Below are 20,089 nucleotides of genomic sequence, written 5' to 3'. Positions count from 1 at the left end.
CATGCCAGGCTGCATATGAGAAAGCTACAATGGTACCTAAGGAATGTATGGTCTCAACACAAGCACAGTCTAGAAGCCCAGATTCCAATAATTCCATGCCTGAAGCAAGAATTCCTGTGGTGGGCTCAGGCCTGTCAGATGAACAGAGGCTTGCCTTTCCACAAACCTCATCCAAGCCAGACCATCACCACGGACGCCTCAGACCTAGGATGGGGGGCACACATGGTGGACAAGTGTATTCAAGGCCTATGGACCCAAGACCAGCCGAATCTACATATAAATCTAAAGGAGATGCTGGCAGTGAAACGTGCGATCCAGGCATTCAGACCACTCCTTCAACAGGGTCATCTGCTGATAAGGACCGACAATACCACAGTCATGTGGTACATCAACAAACAGGGAGGTACACATTCATATCCTCTATGCCGGATGGCAATGGACCTGTGGAATGTAGCCCTGAATCTCAACATTCAACTTCAGGCCAGATTTGTACCAGGAAAAGAAAATTCTCTAGCAGACACCTTAAGCAGAACTACCACGGATGCTCACGAATGGATGCTGCATCCAGATATCTTCAAAGCCATAACAAAGAAATGGGGACTACCAGAGATAGACCTGTTCGCCTCCCCACACAACCACTAATTGAAGAAATTCTGCACAAGAGCATACCACCCACTTGCTTGGAGGGTGGACTCCCTTTCCTTCAGCTGGAAAAACCTGACAGCATATGCTTTTCCACCTCTTCCCTTGATGTACAAAGTTCTACTGAAGATCAGAGAGGATCAGCCAAGGGTAATCCTGGTAGCTCCAGACTGGCCGAGGCAACATTGGTACCCGCTACTGAGAAGCATGTCTCGGACACACGCATGGCCTCTACCTCTATGTCCCTTACTTCTAACACAGGACAACTACAAGATCCTACATCCAAACTTGAAAACACTGCAGCTAGCTGCTTGGAATATTGCATAAAACAAAATAACCCAGGTTTATCCCAGAGGGTTAAGGACATTATCCTGGAGGCACGCAGACCTTCCACAAGGAAGACTTATTCAGCCAAGTGGAAAAGATACCTCATTTGGAGTGCAGCAAAGGGAGAAAATGTCTCATTGGCAAACATAGCACACATCCTGGAATATTTAGCAGAACTGTTCCACAATGGCCTGTCTTACTCCTCCATTAAGATTCATGCATCAGCAATTTCAGCAGAATACAACATGGATCCTCCTGTCTTCTCTCATCCTCTACTCAGGCAGTTCTTGAGAGGAATCAAAAATGTAAAACCTCCAAGGAAACCACCTTTACCTACATGGGATCTCAACTTTGTGCTGGAAAAGTTAACACTTCCCCCTTTTGAACCAGCAGCAACAGCAGAATTACGGTTCTTGTCTTGGAAAACTGCTTTCCTGCTAGCAATCACTTCAGCAAGAAGGGTATCTGAGTTACAGGCATTAATGGCAGTACAGCCCTTTCTTATCTTCCATCAGGACAGAGTTTCTCTGAGAACTAACCCTACCTTTATGCCAAAAGTGGTCTCCAGAGTATCATTGAACCAAGTGATTCATTTACCTACATTCTTCCCCAACCCACAGAACAGGGGGGAAAGACTGCTACATACCTTGGATGTGCACAGACAATTACGCTACTATCTGGTCAGAACTAAGACCAGCAGAAAAACTGACCAGCTTCTGGTAGCATATGCAACAGGAATGCAAGGAAAAGCAATTTCAAAACAGACAATCTCAAAATGGATAGGAAATTGCATTCGTTTTTGCTACTCTTTTCATGGATAGACAACTCCTAAAAATATCAGACCTCATTCCACAAGAGCTACAGCCACCACTACAGCTTTCCTACGAGGAGTGGCGACCAAAGACATTTTAGAAGCTGCTACTTGGAGCTCCGTGCATACATTTGCCAAGCATTATAATCTACCCTTATATTCTAGATCCCGAGCAGGTTTTGCAACTGCTGTTTTGCAAGGGATCTTAAATACACCATCTTTATCTTAGTGCCTCCTCCCCCAGTTTGGCTATGGTATTCTACCCATATGTTAGGACTGCAGATGCATCCTTGAAGGACATAGTACAGTTTTGTACCTACCATAAATGTAGATGTCCGATAGGTATGCATCTGCAGTCAGGATTACCCACCCTCCTTCCCCTCTGTGGTATTCCTAGGGTATTTACCCCTTCTTTTAGCTAGCTGGGGGAATCTATTATGGTGTATTTGTTTGTATATATTTATATACTTATATATCTTTATATTGTTTGCTCTCTACTGTTTGGAATTATTTGCATTTATCCAAACTGAGCCTTCCTAGAGGGCACCTGGCATCTGGGGCAAGAAACACTGAGGAAAATGGCGTCGGCTGATGCCTTTATACCCAATAAACAGCAGCTATGACGTCGGGTGAAGTGCGACAACAGCCGAGGCCAGACCCAGACTTTGGAATCCGGCCGACCGAAGGGCTGCCTGAGGCAGGACAACCCATATGTTAGGACTGCAGATGCATACCTATCGGACATCTACATTTATGGTAGGTACAAAACTGTACTTTCCTCCTTTGTGGGTGGGAAAAGCTTTTTATTCAGGAATATTTTTAGTGCCTAAGAAAGGAAATACTTTGAGGTCAGTTCTGGATCATTCATTCTTTCTTTCGTAAACCTGTTTGTAATAGTGCCCAAGTTAAAAATCTTGTCACTTCACAACCTGTTATCTCTTCTTTCTCATTCAAGTTTTCTAGCAGCTCTAGATTTAACAGATGCATATCATATCCACAGACTTCAGGCGTTTCTTAAGGTTCTGTGTGTCTGGATCACATCAGTTCTCTGCCTTATCCTTTGGACTTGGTTATAGCTCATTGCAGGCTACAGGGTATCCTCATTTTTCCAGAGTATTTTTCAAAGTGTCAAGACACTCTTGCTTGAGTGAAAGAGATCTTAACACAAGCTGGAATACCAAGCGAATGTTCATTACATTTTTTGACTTCCTCATGAGGGACTGTGTTCCTGGGATGTCAGCTAGACACCTCAGTTCAAAGAGCTTTTCTTAAAGCAGAAAAAGAGCTATAGTTAGATATAGTTCTAAGGTTTTCCACTCAGATTTTGGTCACTGCGAGGGAATACTTCAAGATATTTAGTCTCATGGCATCTGTGATTCTTATGATACCCCTGGGAAGGCTGCACATGAGAAAAATAGTCCCAATACCAACATCCTTTGTCCTTTCAAATTCCCCTGCAAGGAAATCATTTGGTGGAGACTGCAAGTATCCTAAAATCCAGGTCATCTCTTCTCCCTCTCTGATCCAAAGCAGCCAGTCACCACAGACACCTTTTTTGGTTTGTTTGAGGAGCAGTTGCAGGAGGGTTAAAAGTGGAAGGCAGGTGGGTCACCAAGGACATAAGCAAGCACAAAAATATAAGAGTTGCTTGCCCTAATCAAGGCACTCAACTCTCTGAATTATCTCTGGTCCTTGAGACCTCTTCAGGTTTTTACAGACAATGTGGTAGGCACGTTGATGAGTAGGTCAAGGACAGACTCATGAATGGAAACTAGATCAGAGGGTTCTTCCAAGGTTTGATCCATCTGTGGGGAGTTCCTCAAGTTGACCTGTTTGCCTCTTCTCTGGACAGTCAGCTGTCAAGATTCTGCTCCAGCACTTCATGCAAGAAGGCCTAGAAGACAGATCCATTTTGTTTTTATTGAACAGGAATGTTACTGTATGCTTTTCCATCCTTTCCACAGATATCCATGGTACTTCTGAATATTTAGAAGGAACCCCCAAGATCGTTATGGTGATTCCCTTCTAGCCCAGGCAATGGTGGTTCTCCCTTTTTTCAAATTAGCCAGAAACAATTACCACAATTACCTTGCAGGACTGGCTCTACTCACAACAGATCAGGTATGTTTGATACACCCCAACACCAAACCACTTCACTTCCTGGATGATAGGGTCTTAATTTCCTTTAGGTGCCTGTTTACTGAGGATGTGCGACAGGCACAAATGGGAGCAAGAAAGTCTGCTAATTAGAAAATCATATACTAGCAAATTAAAGGTTTTCTCATTTGTACCAACAAACATAACCCAGCACCCTCTCAGGGTTAGTTGTTTTCTGGATTTACAATATTTGTGAGTTACTACCGTATCAAATCAGTGTTCATTTATTGGCCATTTCAGCATATCTGCCCATGGGATTCCCCTCTTTCAATGCAGTCTCATGTTAAAATGTTTTTGAAAGGATTTTGCATAAGAGGACTGCAAGAAAACTGGTGGCCCCCTCCTTGGGATCCTAATTTTGTGTTACATACACTAATATTTGCTCAGTTTGAATGAGATAATCTAGCTGATTTGAGGTTCTTAACATGGAAAACAGTTCTACTTATTGCTCTGGCATCTGCAAGAAGGTTAACCGTTGCAAATTCTTATGGTGAGACAACAGTACTTCATTTCTCATAGGGACAGGGTTTCTTTGAGACCTAATCCTTTTCTGCCTAAAGTGGTATCAGAATTTACTTTTAAGCCAAACTATTCATCTCCCCGTTTTCTTTCCAGAACCTAAAAATGAGGGAGAAAGGATACTGTGTACCTTGGATGTTCCTGGACTGTTTTTTTTTCCTCCACCTCCCAAAATTTGCAAGCTATTCTAATCTACCCATAAAGCTTAGGCTATTGCAGCAGTGCTCAATATGAAGAATGTTGTACAGTTGTGTAAACAGTAGATGTTGAAATGATCACTGCTGCAGTAGCTGCTTCCTCACTCCACTCTCCCTTGTTTCTTGGTGTGTTGGTCTTGCCAGTTTGTGGACTTTTCTTTCTCTTGTTTTTTTTTTTGTTCCTACCATTGTCTTTTCAGAGCTCAGCCTCCCTCTCAGTCTTTAGCATGAAAGCTGTGAAGAGCTTGGTGCCCAAACATGTACTTTTTTTTTCAGCTTAGCTCAAACTGACTAACAGTTTGGGTGTGTGGAAGGTGCCCTGAAGCTTTGGAAGCTGGCCAGCTGTTATATCCTTGCAGGGTATAACCCATACAGCTTAGGCCACAGCAGCAGTGATCATTTGAATATCTACTGTTATGGTAAGTTTACTTTCATAGCTGTACCTTCCTGAGTTGCATATAAAAAGAATTTGTGAGCTGTGTAGCGCAGTGGTGCTTGCTTCCTGCGCTGCATGCCTTGTGCATGTCTCATCCTGTTTCTCTGATGGAATATCAACATGGGTGATTCTGTGGAGAAGATGTAAATTTATGAAATTCAAGGTACTTTTCCAAATTTTATTTCATATTAGATGTGATTAAAATTTGATAGAGGGTGGAGTAGGTGGCAGGCATGTTTTGTATCGTTTCATTTGAGGATTTTAATTAAAGTACTTACATTTTCATATTGAAATAATGTACTCTTAAATGTTTTGGTGCATTACTGCACATTTATACTGATCACAGTTCCTTCAACTGCATCACAGTCTATAAACTACAAGAGATTATAATCCCAATCCTGCTCTGTCCTCAAGCTGTTCTGCTTGCTGTGCCTGTACAACCTCAGATTCCCCATTGCTCCTGCCAAGCTGTTCTCAATTTGACCCTTGCACTGGGTGGGCCCACTGACTACTCGAGTTTGCCCTTACAGTACACTATTTGTAATGCATGGAAAGCGAGAGAATCTCATAGGGGCATGAGACATGACACCAGGAGCCCATTATGTATGCATCTGCCAGTTATCTGTCCCATACTCTTACCCCTACCATTATGCTGATATCTGTTGTTCAGCTAAGCAAGTAGTGAGGTCTGGCTTGAAGATGCACCCACCCACTGCCTGTAGAATGGCTCACTTACTAGCCCTTCTGGCAGTCTAGCTTTTACGAGCTTTAGCATTCCCCCTGGATAGGTATGTTCAGCCTCAAGCTCCCTCTAAATATAGTTGAACTGTAGTCACTTGGGCCTTACTCTGGGCTTTGTCTCTGTAACTCCACCAGTGATGGAAGACAGTAAGTTTGCTTTTGCTAATTTGTGATACTGATCAGTTTTCATCAATCATCAATTTGACAGATCCCTGGGCTGAATGTGGGATTACTGTAGTCCGTTAAATATTGTCTTAAAATGGAAAGAATCAGGACTTACTGACAAATTGTGTGCATTTTCTGCATTGTTTATGAAGATGAAAATTAAATTTTATTGTAGGCCAGAAAGGAGTCAGTATGACAACATTGTATGCTGTACTTGACAGTGTTTGTTTTTTTTTTTTTTTTTTTGTTTTTCAGGTTTTTGGGTACACTGTAATGATTCCAAGCTTAATGTCTGCAGTGTGGAGGAAGTGTGTAAAACCCAGGCCTACATCCTTTTCTACACTCAAAGAACGAGACATGGCATAGCAGGAATCTCAGAACAACCCAGTGAAGCTCAGGTGCTGTCTGGGAACAGCAATGAGAATAGAAGACTTACATTCCCTTAAAGGGAAGCCTCCATATCTCAACACTGATTTTCTGCTTGACTTGACTCAACAGGGACCACTATAATGCATTTTTAACCAGTTTTTGTTTATAAACTTTGCACAGATCCATAGTGACTGACTCGCTACAGAGACGGGTGTTCATGTTTGTCATCTTGAGGCTTGTGCAACAGAATCCACTGGGTTCAGTTGTCTTGTTACTTTTAAAATACTGTTTCTTAGTTGCAGTCCTGTCCTCTAGCATTAGGAAAAAAATGTTTAGTATGATTTAACAGGATTGTTATCACTGCATATAGCGGGTTGTTAACCTGAGAATATTTTTTTTAGTTAGTTTAAAAAAAAAAAAAAAAAAAAAAAGAGTATACTGAGCAATAACACCATAGCTAGAACACTAGACAATTTCATCACGTCATTTTGTTGTAACGCTACTAAAGCTGAAAGAAAACATTCTTTAGTATCGTTGAAGACTTGTGTTTTCATGTAAATGTCCCAGTGTTCTGTTGATGGCTCAGTCTAGTGTTGTCAAGTTTGGGCCTGGTCAGATCAGTGCCAATACTCTGTTCTCAGGGCTATTGCCGGCCGCATATTCTGCATTTAAATGTTTTTACAAACGCCATCGTAGCAGTGTACTTTCTGTAAAAAAAAAAAAAAAAAAAAAAATACAAAATGCCTATTTTTCAAAGGTGAAATGTAAGGATTTTCATTTTTTTTTTTTTTAATTAAAATAGTGCCTTAGGCACTTTGTAAATACATGTGTCGTCGCATATTGTAGCAGACCAAGGTTGGTAAGTACTTTAGTCATGGTCTTTAAGGAAACGCTAAGCTGATAAATACCACTCAAGTGTCTTTCTCCTCTGCCAGCAGGTCTGGTGACATTAGCAACTACACATGTGTTATCAGTATTTACAGCAGTGGAATCCGGCATGGTTTTAGTAATTTTTTTAAGTGCTCACCAGTGGACTTGAAATTTCCTGACAGACCTTGGACTAAAAGAAAATAACTGGGATATCGACTGTGTGTGTGTGTGGGCTGGGGGCATGAGGTTTGTGAGTGTGTGTGTGTAGGTATGTGGCTGTAGGTCGTTTATTCACTTTGTACTGATCACTGTTTAAGTAGTCATTGATGGTGCATGTCAGTTAGCAATAAGTTTAAATACATAACTGCAAAACACAGTATTTGTCAGAGTAACATCACTGGTGTGCAAAGTTTTGAGGGGTTTGTGCAGACCGTGATGATGAGCAAAGAGCATGATCACTGTCAAATGATCATGATATGGCTTGCTGTAGTGGGGTTGTACTTTTGAGATTAGACTGCTTTAATACGTTTCTGTGGCCATAGTTTTTTTTTTCTGCACTTTTCATCACAGTTGGACCTCAGTGGTATACCCAGAAAGTGGTTATCTTTGGGAGTGCAAGCAGATGAATGTGAGTGAAAACGGCAGATCATCAAACTGGCTTCCGAGAGTAAAGCAGTTTTTTTGTGCGCATGCATGCATGTCTGCATTAAACTAGTTGAACTATATTGTTTTGGTTATTATTTTATGTTATTAGATGTTAAAGATGTGTGCAACCAAAATGCATGTAGTTATGGTGGGGATCAAGGCAGAATGTGTATGACTGGCCTTTCTTGTCATGTGATTAATTATGGGTAGGTGTTGGAGGAGGGAGTTGCATTGTGTGTGTCTGATAGAATGCATTGTGGCTTTTATTTATTTATTTATTTATTTTTCTTCATGATCACACATTTAATCTGATGCATGTCCACAATCAGAATTTAACCTTTTGGTGGGGATGGAGGCAGTCTGTTGATTAAAGTGACTCATTCCCCCTGTTTGATCGCAGTTGTCTGTTTGGAGAAGCAGTGTTGCTTTGTGTGGAAGGAGGGTGTGGGAGTGTACATGAATGCAGTATCAACCTGGTGTGGGAGTGTACATGAATGCAGTATCAACCTGATTTGTGTATAAAGTTTAGGTCATCTCTCCTTAGTTTAGTGGGTAAACCCTGCCTTATAGCTGTGACAGATTGTGGGCACAAGAGAGCGGAAACATTTTTGTGATAAATAGTGACATAGTGAAGACAAGGCCCATTGTAATTTTCTGACTGACACACAATTAGAATTTAACAGCACCACCTTCCAGATTTCATGAAAATATACTTAATTTTCCTTTTTCTTAATGAAGTGTGTAAAAAAAAAATCACATACATTTCACCACTCAAGGTAATGTTCCTTTTGTGGAAATATGTTAAGCACTGAACCTCATGCTGCTAGCGGCATTGCACTGCCTTCACAATTAGGATAGAGATGTACTGAAACCAGATGGTAGAGTGACAGCCGAACATGTGATTTGTACCTCTGTATCTGATTACAGTTTCACAAAGAATCAGTAAGAAGTGACAAAGGGGAGCTTAACATATGGAATTTTATAAATGGGTACCCAGTGCAACATTTCAGTCTGAAATTCTGTATTGTACCTGTTTTCTATAGGGTATAGGAAGGTTTGTGATGGCATTAGCAACTGTTGTCAAGTTTTTGTGAACTAATTTGTCATTGCATCAGAAGTAAAATCCAAGTTTCTCCAGGGGAAAATAATTTTTTGATTACTGGATTTTAAGCCTCCCCCTAAAAAAAAAATTACACGAAAGTTTTGTCATCTGAAATCATAAGCTTAAGTCCATGCTGATTACATAAAGCAGTATCTGCGTGCTGTACCTGGAATATTTTATTAATATATTGAAACTGTACAAACATGTTGGCATTCAGAGGTGGAGTCAAATTCAGATCTGATTGGCTGTCAGAAATTGGCAAACTGCAGCACTTGCATAATATTCACAGTACGGTAAAAGGGCAGTTATCAGTTTTATTCAGATTATTACACTTTAAAAGCTGGAAAAACATTAAATGTGCAGTGAGTTGGTGATTTTATTTCTGTGTACAAGTGATAGGTTATATTATGAGACACAAATGACAATAGCATGAGTTTTTCTTTAAAGTTCAAGATACATGTCCTGTGTTGCCTTTGAAGGCAATAGTACAGTCTTAGTGTTTTAATAGGTGGTTATGCCAAAAAGACCTCCAGAAAATTTTATTTTAATATGTCGAGACTTTTGTTAAGATGATGGGCAAACGCAGTCAGTAGTTTGGGGGCAGTACTTCTGAAAATCCTCAGAGCTGAAAGGTGTAGTGCTGCCTGAGGCTGTGAAGATGAGCGAGTAGCAGCAGTAGTAGTTCATTTCCCCTCCTGTGAGAATGGATTGCGTTAGGAGAATCTAACCCAGTACTACCCTCAATTTCCATACTGTCTGTAGGGCATTCATTGTTGTCCTCCCAAGGGCTTTGAAATAGGACATAAAACCCCGTTTACTGTGTTTGTTACAAGGATTTCTTCAACAAACTAAAATTGCATTTCTCCACTAGGAAATGTAGCTGGCAATACAAAGTACTACTTGTAAGGGCAAGATGAGCATTTCTACTTTATTTTAATATTTTTTTTGGGGGGGGGGGTTGCCTGTGTTTGACAACTTAAGTACATTTTTCAAAATGAAAGGCTTATGAACAAAACATACATTTAAATGTTTGTGGCCTCCTTAAAGCCATCCATTCACTGATGGACTACAAACCGTCCCCAGCCTGCAGACACTTAGCTTGATTTTGTTCACAGGAAAAGAGATCTGGATTATGTCCTAAAACTCGAGAAAGAATGCTTCCATGTGCATTGTCACAGTTTCCAACTATTTCTAGTATCCATCAGTAGCAGTGTTGTCATTAACCGTCATGGGTTGGACAAAACAAAGGTACTCGCTAGCTAGTATCTCTCCTATCTGCAACTCCTAAGGTATATTATGGAGGCTGCAGTTTTAATGCTGAAAACAGTCAAATATTGGTAATTTCCCTGACAGGTGGTAATACTTTGAGTTTACATACCTGATGTCATGTACTGTTCTTTGAATGTCTTTAAATTGCTGCTCTTTACTTTTGTCAAGTAGAATTCAAATAGGCTACAGCAAAGACAAGATTAAATAAGTTGGATGCTAGACAGGAATTCTCAGTCACTGGCAAGTTAACAAATACAACATAATTTCACGTCTTAATCGTTGTGTGATTTGTACTTGGACAGCTGAAGCAAGTAAAGGTTTAGGAATATGCTGCCTTATCTCAGAACACTGTAGATGCAGTGTTGTTGTGTAGTACACCGTTTAAATGTTGTACTAGTCATCCTGAGTAGTTTTACCTATGAAATGTAGTTATGTTCATAGGTTCATAGGTTTATACTAGGCTATCTGCCCTAAGGCATTTATAAGCCTAGCCCAAATTTTTGTGGCTTACGCCACCCCTTATATGAAAAAATTGCCAAATTATGTTTTTAATATTTTCATGGTGTTTTTAAATTGGTTCTATTTTTTTGCATTTCACTGCCTGATGTCACAAGTTTGTCACAAGATTCAGGTATATTTGGGGGATACTGAAGTTTTGCTTTGCCTAAGAATTGTCTGCTTATTTCCTTTTCTGTTTCTAGGATAGGGTAGCTTGCTGCAAAGAAGATTATTTTTTATAAGAAGTGGCATATCCTAACATTTTAGACAAAAATGGGTAATATTGATGAAATTGAAAATTTTGTATGTTTTATATGGAGGGCTCCTCTGTGATGGTCACTGGGAGTTTGTTTTAAATAGAGTTTTGCTCGTGGCATTTATGAATTGGCATAACATAAGGCGATCACTGTGTCCTCTGTAATTAATTTGGCTTGAAGTTGTCTCAGTTTTCTGAGTGGTAACAAAACTAGCTGAAAATGGCTTTGTAGTAGTCATTGCAGCAGATCTATTTTTTTCAGGAGCTGAGGACATGACTACAGTACCTCATAGTCTATATTTTTAGTCTGTTATCGCAACATGAAAGTTCGTCTCTTGTAGCGAGTCTTAACTGATCATTGTTTATACTTCTGACTGATTGTGTTGCATTACCTCCAGAATTTCTTTGCATTTTTTTCAGTTGCGTCTCTTGGATCAGGAGATATGTAAAAGAAGTAAAGTATTTTTGGAGCTACTTTGACCCAAGTATGGTGGGTGCTACAGGAAAAGAATGGCTGAAATATGTTGAATAAAACTAGCAGTTTAAAAATGACATCTGTGTAGCAGGGGCATAGCCAGGATTTTTGGAATTGTATGCCAGCTTCCAGAATGTAGCCCCCCATACCAAGAAGTTGCGAAAAATAAGTTTAAAAACAATCTGGAAAAAATTTAACAAAAAGTATAATCTGAACTTTTGATAAATATACCCATTTTCTGAATTATATTCTAATGTATTTTACCACAGAAAGTAAATTTTTTGCAGCTTTGCACTGTGGCATACATGCTGTATGCCTGGCTACACCCATATTGTGTAGAGTGCAATGGTATCACACAACTCACAAAATGCAGTGCACCTTAAGAATTTGCTGTTCATGTCAAGAGAGGAAGTTATAATCTGGTTCTGGCTGTCAGCACTGCGAAGTTTTGCTGACATCTAGTATGTGATACTCAGTGCTTCATGTTTGAATTTTCTTTGTATTCGTATCAGTTCCATTTCGTTTTAAATTCAAAGATATGTTAACTTGAGTGATTCAGTAAACTGGGGTCTGCAGGTAGCATTCATGCCTAAAACAAATGCATTGTTTTACTGTATGAAATTTTAAATGTTCCTATTTTATTATCCAAACAGGGGAGGAGTCCTAAGTGTGTGTTTGGCCTAAGTGCTCTTCAAAATAGTGAATGTCCAACAACAATCAAAGGCCAGCTTGCCACATTACGTTAAGCCAGCCTAGATGGGAGGGAATTAACATCTATGGCTGTTTAGGACATAGTCTTTAGGGGGTCAGAGTAGTGAATAGAGTGAAGAGTCATACATTTAAAGGCTGATTGGGTATGTCTTGTGTAATCGAGCGTTAAAGTAACGGAAGGGAATTATCTGCAGCACTGTTTGTGACCTAGGTCAGTATGCATCTATAACATCTCATTGATCACCAGCTACTTTAACCATAAATACATGTGTATGGTCTCCAGATTTGTATTTATGTGCAAGTAGAGATCAGCTGATATGCTTACAGATTGCAAAAGGAATGGAAATCTATACCATAAGTATGCTTGAGCGGGTTGTGCCTATGGCATGTCAGCTGTGCCCAGTTACTGCTTGTTAGTGGTGGTTGAAAACTTGGTAATTACAAAATATTCCACCTGCAAATGCAGCCTTTCAAGAATGCACAAAAATGTTGAAATTTGCAAAACAACTTGCCTAGCTTTTTAAATATTTATTGTGTCTAATTTTATGAGTGCATTTCAGAATGCAGAGGACTCCAGAAAGACATGCTGGCTGCATATACAAGTAAATTCTCAAAGATTTTGGGTTTTGATGAACGGTAGCTGAATTTTAAAATTGTTATATTTTTAATAAAATTAAATGCTTGTAAGAAATGGATTTAAGCCAACCAAATTTGGAATGTATAGTTGTAAGACTGAGGCAGCCTCTGTGGAGTGAAGAATGTCTTTAATGTGTAAAATGTAGCAGCTTAGATTAATCAAGAATCCTGTCATAATTTATTTTATTTTTTATGAAAAAAATTCTTTGTAGGTGGATCTTTGTTGCTTGATCAGAAATCCCATGTCAGACTTTGGTACACCAAAGTAATGCTTTAAATGAGTGAGGGGGAAACTGTTAATCATCATAGTCCTGGTTTATCTTTGCAGACATTGTGAACGTTGTTGTCATATCAAGAACACCATGTTTATCCCAGCCAAAAGGTCATGATCTGTTCATCTTCAAAGTGCTTTCTACTGACGTTAGTAATAGATGATTGTACTAATTTAAATATTATCTGAGGGGAGTTTAGTTCAGTGGTGAGCAAAAAAGTTTGAATCTTAGTTCTATTTGGTGCCTTGTCTCTCTTTAATTTTATATGGATGGACAGATGGAACATAAAAATCTGGTACTTTTTTGTCTAGATTTTTGAGAAACCTGCCCTGTCTTGATATTCAAGCAACTTGTAATTCTACGTTTTCATATACTTAAATAACAATTGCTATTCATATTTTTCACATGGTTGAAGCAACAACTTCTTACCAGCTGCTTCAGAACTTGGTATGCTCTAATGTACATGTCAGAAAACTTTGTAATATATCTGATGACTGTTTTCAAACTGGTTTTGTTTTATTTGTCGAGTTGGTACTCATTCAATTGCATTGATATATTAATTAGTCCCAGATTTCTTTAAAAGCATGCCTAGAGACAAAAAAAAAATTGTCAGACATCAGAACTGACTTCACAAGCCTACTGCACTGGCTAACTGTTGGGATTTCTGTTGTGATACCCCAGCAGAGGGCACTTCTGACTTTTCTGTAATCCTTTTGTTTGGGGGAGCAGATGGTGTGTGTGTGTGTGTGTGTGTGTGTGTGTGTGTGTGTGTATGTGTGTGCTGTCATGCTTTAGTGTAGGAGGGCACAGCCTGATTCATTTTTGTCTTTTGTTGCAGACTTTGGGTCTTGACCTCAACTTTAATAATGGCAAAAACTCCTACATCCAATGTGCTGAAAAATCTGAAGCCTTCAGTGTTTCTGTGGTCATTGAATTATTAGTTGTGGTCCCCCACATCAGCATTTTGCTGACTAGGAGTGGAGTGCAACCTGAAGCATCGCCACAGGTGGCAGTGTCTTATTGTGACCATCCATAGGAGATGAAGGGAGAAGATCAAGTCCTACCTTAGCTTTGTCAAGATTGCAACTTTGAAGATGTCTAGCAGCAGATATCAGCATGAGGGACCTTCTGTTGACCAGGAACTGGTGCCAGAGCAGCATGAAAGGCTAAGGTAGTCAGAAGCCAGATGTAGGCCATTTTTTCTGTAGCTGTGTCCACTCGTGAGGTATCTTCACTTCACAAGCAAGTTGCGAGTTTCTCCTAAGCAAGAGAGGAATTAGGCTTGCACATACTGTTGGCCATTTGTGAGAGGAATATGAAAAGGTGCACCTCTGTCAACTGCCTTGAAGAGGGAGCATCATAGGATGTTTGTACCTCATCCACAGTCGAGTACCCAGGACATGCCTATCTGTGGGTTGTGCCAATGGTGTCTGCTCAATGGTTGCATTCAGTATCAAAAATTCTTCTCCCCCATCCTAAAATCATACAGGACGTGCAGGTCAGGGTAGAAGAGACTCCCAGTGTTTTCTTTTCTGTGTGTGTGGTGTGTGCGTCAGCTTGGCCTAAGGAATCAGCCCAGTGATTACAGATGTCTCAGTTGTTTGAAATCTGCATAGAGGTGTCCTCGTGGGAGGAGAAGCATACTTTTAGGGATTGTGAGCAAACTCTGATAGGTCCTCCAAAGCTCTCCAGAGTGCTAAGTTTCCATTGCTAAGGTCATGATCCGGTGATGTCTGCTCTATCTGGTTCAACATGTGGGACCTCTGATCTAACACCGGACAATTCTAAAGCCTTTTAGCTTGACGTGGCTCCACCTCCCTTACCCATAACCCCCTGCACCTCCATCAATAACCAGATTTAGCTTGCCACCATTCAGGGTCTGCAGCTTGGTCCTTGGCTCTGTGCCTTTTTTGGCTTTTTCTACATCATTTTTGACTGTGTGATGAGATTTTCCTTTCCCTTACCCTCTTTTGTTGTAGTGCTAGTAGTGTGTCTTATAGGTAGTGAATGATAGTGGTGTACTTAGGTTAGTTAGGTCAGCCCATCTTTCTTCCTCTTCCCAGCATTTCTCTTTGTGATAGGGTTTAGTTTAGTGTGTCCGTATATTCTTTTTTTGGGGGGACATGGACAAGGAGGGCAAGTAACGCATCTCTTGTGGGCACAAACTGCCCTGTCGAGATGCACACCTTAAGTGCATGTATTGCTTGGGCCCCAAACACTTGGACTTAGGGTGTTCTGTGTGTGAGAGCTTCGACTCTCGGGCCTTAAACTAGCCCAAGGCTAAGCTCATCCTCAAGGGATTATTGCCCTCTAACTCCTCTTCTTGTCCCAAAGCTTCTCCCTTGGATCCCAAGACTGGGTCTGAGAAGGCTTGAGCACGAGACGTTATGCACTCCCATCAGGAGCAGAAGCGGTTGTCCTCTACTTCCACTTTGGGGATTAAAAGGGCACATTTGGACAGGGTAGCTTCCCCCTTTTCCCTGGGTACCTCTTCTCTACTCACTGGAGTCCTCCCCTCCTCAGTTCTTAGCCTCCCCAACTCAGATTGGACATGCAAGGTCATCTTGTCATCAACCATCAGAGCATTTTTCTGTGTCTTCCTCTACCTGTCCGTCCAAGTTGGTGAGCAGTATCAAGCAGTCTGATCTGTAGCAGCTGGTGCGGTCCTTTTTGCAGGCACAGATGCAATTAGGTCTCATCTCTTCTGTCTGAAACACTCTGGGACTCTGATCCATCTTTTGATATTCCTCCTTCGGATGCAAGGTTTTCGAAGCCAGCTGAGTTTTCACCCTCTTGGCCCAATGTTTCCTCTCAAAAAGAAACTGAAATTTAAACATATGTCTGGTCTTGCTCAAATTTCTCTGGACAGGAGTAGTTTACTAGATCTTGCTGAGGGTCTAATGTAGGCTGTTAATCAGCAAGGCAAGACAAACTGGTAAAAACACAAACTTCTGATGAAGTCTCATTGTTCTGAGAGAGATGAAAGCACTTATCTTTTACTGTACTTTAGTCTCATCAAACTGTGTGGCGATTCCTGAGCATTTCATCCAGCCGTCTGTGTTTATCAGGCTGTTAATCCTTAAAAGGTGGTTTCTGGTAGTAGGAAAGAGAGATTCAAGATTCTGAATATGGACAGGAAGATGAAGGATTTTCTCCTCAGATTTCTGATTTGGACTCTGCAAAGACAACACTGTCTGATTCTCTCTGCGAGGGTTTCTTTCTCTGAGAGTATTTCCAGAATGTGCCAGCGATTCCCATGGGGAAGACACTGAGGTTTCCCAGTTCTTAGAAAATACTGAACAGTTACAAATATAATTTTCAGTACCTTCCCCTATTCCTCCACATGTCAAAATTTGAGGATGTTTGTCACTGCTTGAAATTTTCTTGATAGTCATCCTGCTGCCCCTAAAAAGGAAGAATTTTTAAAGATGTTCATCGTGCATACAGCTGCAGTCATAACAGATGGGTTATCCTGCAGTCAGGCGGGTCCTCGCTCGGCCGAATTCCAAAGTCTAGGTCCGGCGTCGGTTGTTGTCGCTTCTTCCCTGACGTCAGTGCAGCAGGGGTATAAAAGAGGCAGCCGACGCCATTTTCTAAAGTCTTTCTTGCCGCACGGTGCCCGAAGCAGAAGCAGTTCGCAAGTGCCGGTCGGCCAGCTCCTGAGATTTACGAAAGTATTTCAGCCGAAGTCTTCTTGAAAGCTAAGTACCCCGTTGGGGAAACTTTTCTTGCCTCAGACCGATGTCAGACAAAGTTAATAATTGCATTTCTTGTGGGACGCAAATACCGCATAAAGATTTCCACTCTTTCTGTATACCTTGCGTAGGCCCAGACCATGACATCTCGGCCTGTCGTTTCTGTGCTAGATTCAATAAACGCACTATTAAGCGTTGGGCGGAGTTCACCCTTCACTTTTTCTGCAAAAATTTTAATTATATTATGTCGTCGGATACTCAGACTCCAGTTTTGAGCAAAAAACGCAAAGATAAGGACCAACATACGAGGTCCGCACCACCTACTGAAATCACGCTAAGGCCGACTACTGGTTCTCCGGTACTCAGCGAGGCGCCTACGCAGCCCCTGACTACCGATGATAATGCATTACCGGTGTCTTCAGTACCCGAGGTCGCAGGCTACTCGGCCCCCATTCCTACTACAGATCCCGACGCCACACCTGGCGGGGAAACTCAGAATTTAGACAGGCCTGCCATTTCTCAAGGGGTCTTCAGGCCTTCCTCCTTCTCTATTAAAGCCTTCACTAAATCTAAAGCAGCCATAAAAACCAAAAAACAGGTTCCTCAGACCCCCTCTCAAGACACCATGCCTAAAAAGGCTGAGGATTTGATTACTCTTATCAGGGGTTCTCAACCCCCCCCCCTCTGACAAAAGGCCCAGATTAGAGGAAGACTACCCTTCCTCAGATCAAGCTTCTATTACCTCAGAACTATCTGAGGACCAGGATTATGCCTATTCTCCATTCGAAGACTCTGATGCAGAGGAGTCTATTCCCTCAGTCTCCCCCCCTGAGGACTTCTCTTTTGGGGAAACCCTGCATACATTGAGGGAACACTTTCATTGGGAAGGCCAAGATTACTCAGACTCCAAGAAAAGGCTCAGGGAATTTCTTCTGCTCCCCCAGCATAGGCCTCTGGCTATCCCTCCTGTTTTAGATATATTGGATGATGTGTACACAGAAGCCAGCCTTAATCCAGATTCTTTGCCTCCAGCTGCTGTTAAACCAGACAGGTATTACCGGGTTCCTGATTCCCACTAGTTCCTATATAAAAGTCATACTGCTGACCCAGAAACAATTTCACAGGGTCCCAAGGGAATTAAGGCCTCTACTGCAAAAAAAAATTACCTTCAGAGAGAGATTCCAGAGCTTTAGAAAGGTGGGGGGAAAAAGGTGTACACCTCAGCCACTTTAACCATGAGGGCATTAAACTGTCAGTTCCATATGTTAAAGTATCAACAGTTTTTGATATCTCAGCTGAAAAGCAAGATGACACAACCAGATTTAAAAGAGTTGCAGGATTTGTTGCATGGTGCAGAGCAAGTTGGTAAACATACCTTCCAGTGTGGTTTTGATGCTTTAGAGGCCTCATGTAGAGCTGCTGTTACGGGGTCTGTTATACGTAGGCATGCTTGGCTCAAAGATCAAACCTTACCAGATCATGTCAAAGCTAAATTATTAGATGCACCTCTTCAAAAAGATGTATTGTTTGGTGTTAAAGTTGAGGAGGTGCTAAAGAAAATGGAGGAAAAAGCGAAATCAGTGCAAACCGTGAAATATTTCCTGCAGGTACAGCCTCCACGTTTCTGCAGAAACTGGCCTTCAAAAAATTGGTCCTTTCCAGCCACGGACAGACCTCAAAGGGGCAGATACAGGCGCCCAAGGGGTAGAGGGCAACCTCAAGGATCTTTCAGAGCCAGACAGTGACAAGCACCAACCCCAAGAGGTGCAGAAGATAGATCACAGTCTTTTAGAAAACAGACACAATGATTTCCCCCTACACCTGCCAAGCAAAGCTTTAATGGCAGCACCTTTGGGCAGAAAACTGGCATTATTCTCAAAAAATTGGCTTATTGTTACAAAAGACAAATGAATTCTGGACATTATAGACAGAGGCTACAGGTTCCACTTTCACACCCTTCCAAAAATGAGAGGCATGCCAAACCTGCCACAAAATCAAAGGGCAGAGGCACAAAAACAAGTTTCAGCTCTCATGGACATGAAAGCAATTCAAGAGGTACCTGCAAAAGAACAAGGTCAAGGGTTTTATTCCAGACTATTCCTGGTACCAAGGAAAGACAAAGATTGGAGACCTATCTTAGACCTATCCATCCTAAACACATATCTACAGGTGCCAAAATTCAAGATGCTCACATTACAGCAGCTTCTTCCCATGCTGGGCAAGGAGTCTTGGCTGGTAACATTGGACCTCAAGGGGGCATACCTGCATGTCCCTATCAGACAAGATTGCAGAAGATACCTCCGATTTCTTGCAGGTTCAACCCATTACCAATTCTCTGCATTGCCTTCGGCTTATCTACTGCGCCCAGAGTGTTTATGAAATGCCTGGCATCAGTAATCGCCTTCTGCAGACTACAAGGGATACAAATCTACCCATATCTGGACTGCCTAATCCAAGCGGGCAGCAAGGACATACTACTGCAGCACCTAGTGTTTGTAATAAAACTGTTGAACTTCCTGGGTTACACAGTCAACAAAAAGAAATCAAAACTAATACCCTCTCAACAAATAATTTTCCTGGGTGCCAGCTTGGATACAACCACCCAGATGGCCTACCTCACGCCAGACAAGCAAGGGCAACTGTCTCAATACTTCAGAAAAATGGCAACTTACACCAGGCTAACTGCAAGGAAAGTCCTGCAGGCTCTGGGATTCATGGCATCTTGCATCCTACTAATCCCATGTGCAAAGCTGCATATGAGGAAACTTCAATGGTACCTGAAAAACTTGTGGTCTCAACACAGCCACAGCTTGGAAGCAATTATACCACTCATTCCATGCCTTCAAAAGGAATTTTTGTGGTGGACTCAAGCTTGCCAAAGAAACACAGGTCTTCCTTTCTGTGTATCTCAAGCAACTCAAATCATCACAACAGACGCCTCAGACTACGCCTGGGGAGCACACATGACAGATCAGTGCATTCAGGGAAAATGGACCCGAAAAGAGAAGCACCTTCACATCAACCAAAAGGAAATGCTAGCCGTGCAAAAGGCTATTATGACCTTCAAAGACCTACTGCATCCAGGCCAGCTATTGATAAGGACAGACAACACCACAGTGATGTGGTACATAAACAAACGGAGAACTCATTCATACCCCCTGTGCAGGCAAGCCATAACCCTATGGAACACAGCACTGGAATTGCAAATTCAACTACAGGCACAATTCCTGCCAGGGAAGGAAAACGCACTGGCAGACAACCTAAGCAGAAATATGACAGATCCACACGAATGGAAG

At 41.5% G+C, this 20,089-nt stretch overlaps 1 protein-coding gene across 1 annotated transcript in view; it reads left to right on the top strand.

Annotated features, from left to right (window-relative positions):
- The window catches only part of USP49 (ubiquitin specific peptidase 49), a 766,281-nt gene extending 757,676 nt beyond the window's left edge, over positions 1–8,605 (top strand). The window contains exon 6 of the mRNA XM_044076920.1: positions 6,251–8,605. Within this exon, the coding sequence (XP_043932855.1) occupies positions 6,251–6,441 (191 nt within the window). The 3' untranslated portion in view covers positions 6,442–8,605. The remainder of the gene's footprint in view (positions 1–6,250) is intronic.
- The last annotated feature ends 11,484 nt before the right edge of the window (positions 8,606–20,089 follow it).

Source organism: Protopterus annectens, chromosome 7.part0 (assembly GCF_019279795.1).
Source record: "Protopterus annectens isolate FY-2018-M chromosome 7.part0, PAN1.0, whole genome shotgun sequence".
Lineage (NCBI taxonomy): Eukaryota > Metazoa > Chordata > Ceratodontiformes > Protopteridae > Protopterus > Protopterus annectens.
Note: the sequence above shows the minus strand (reverse complement) of the source record. Positions and strands in the feature narration are given on the sequence as shown.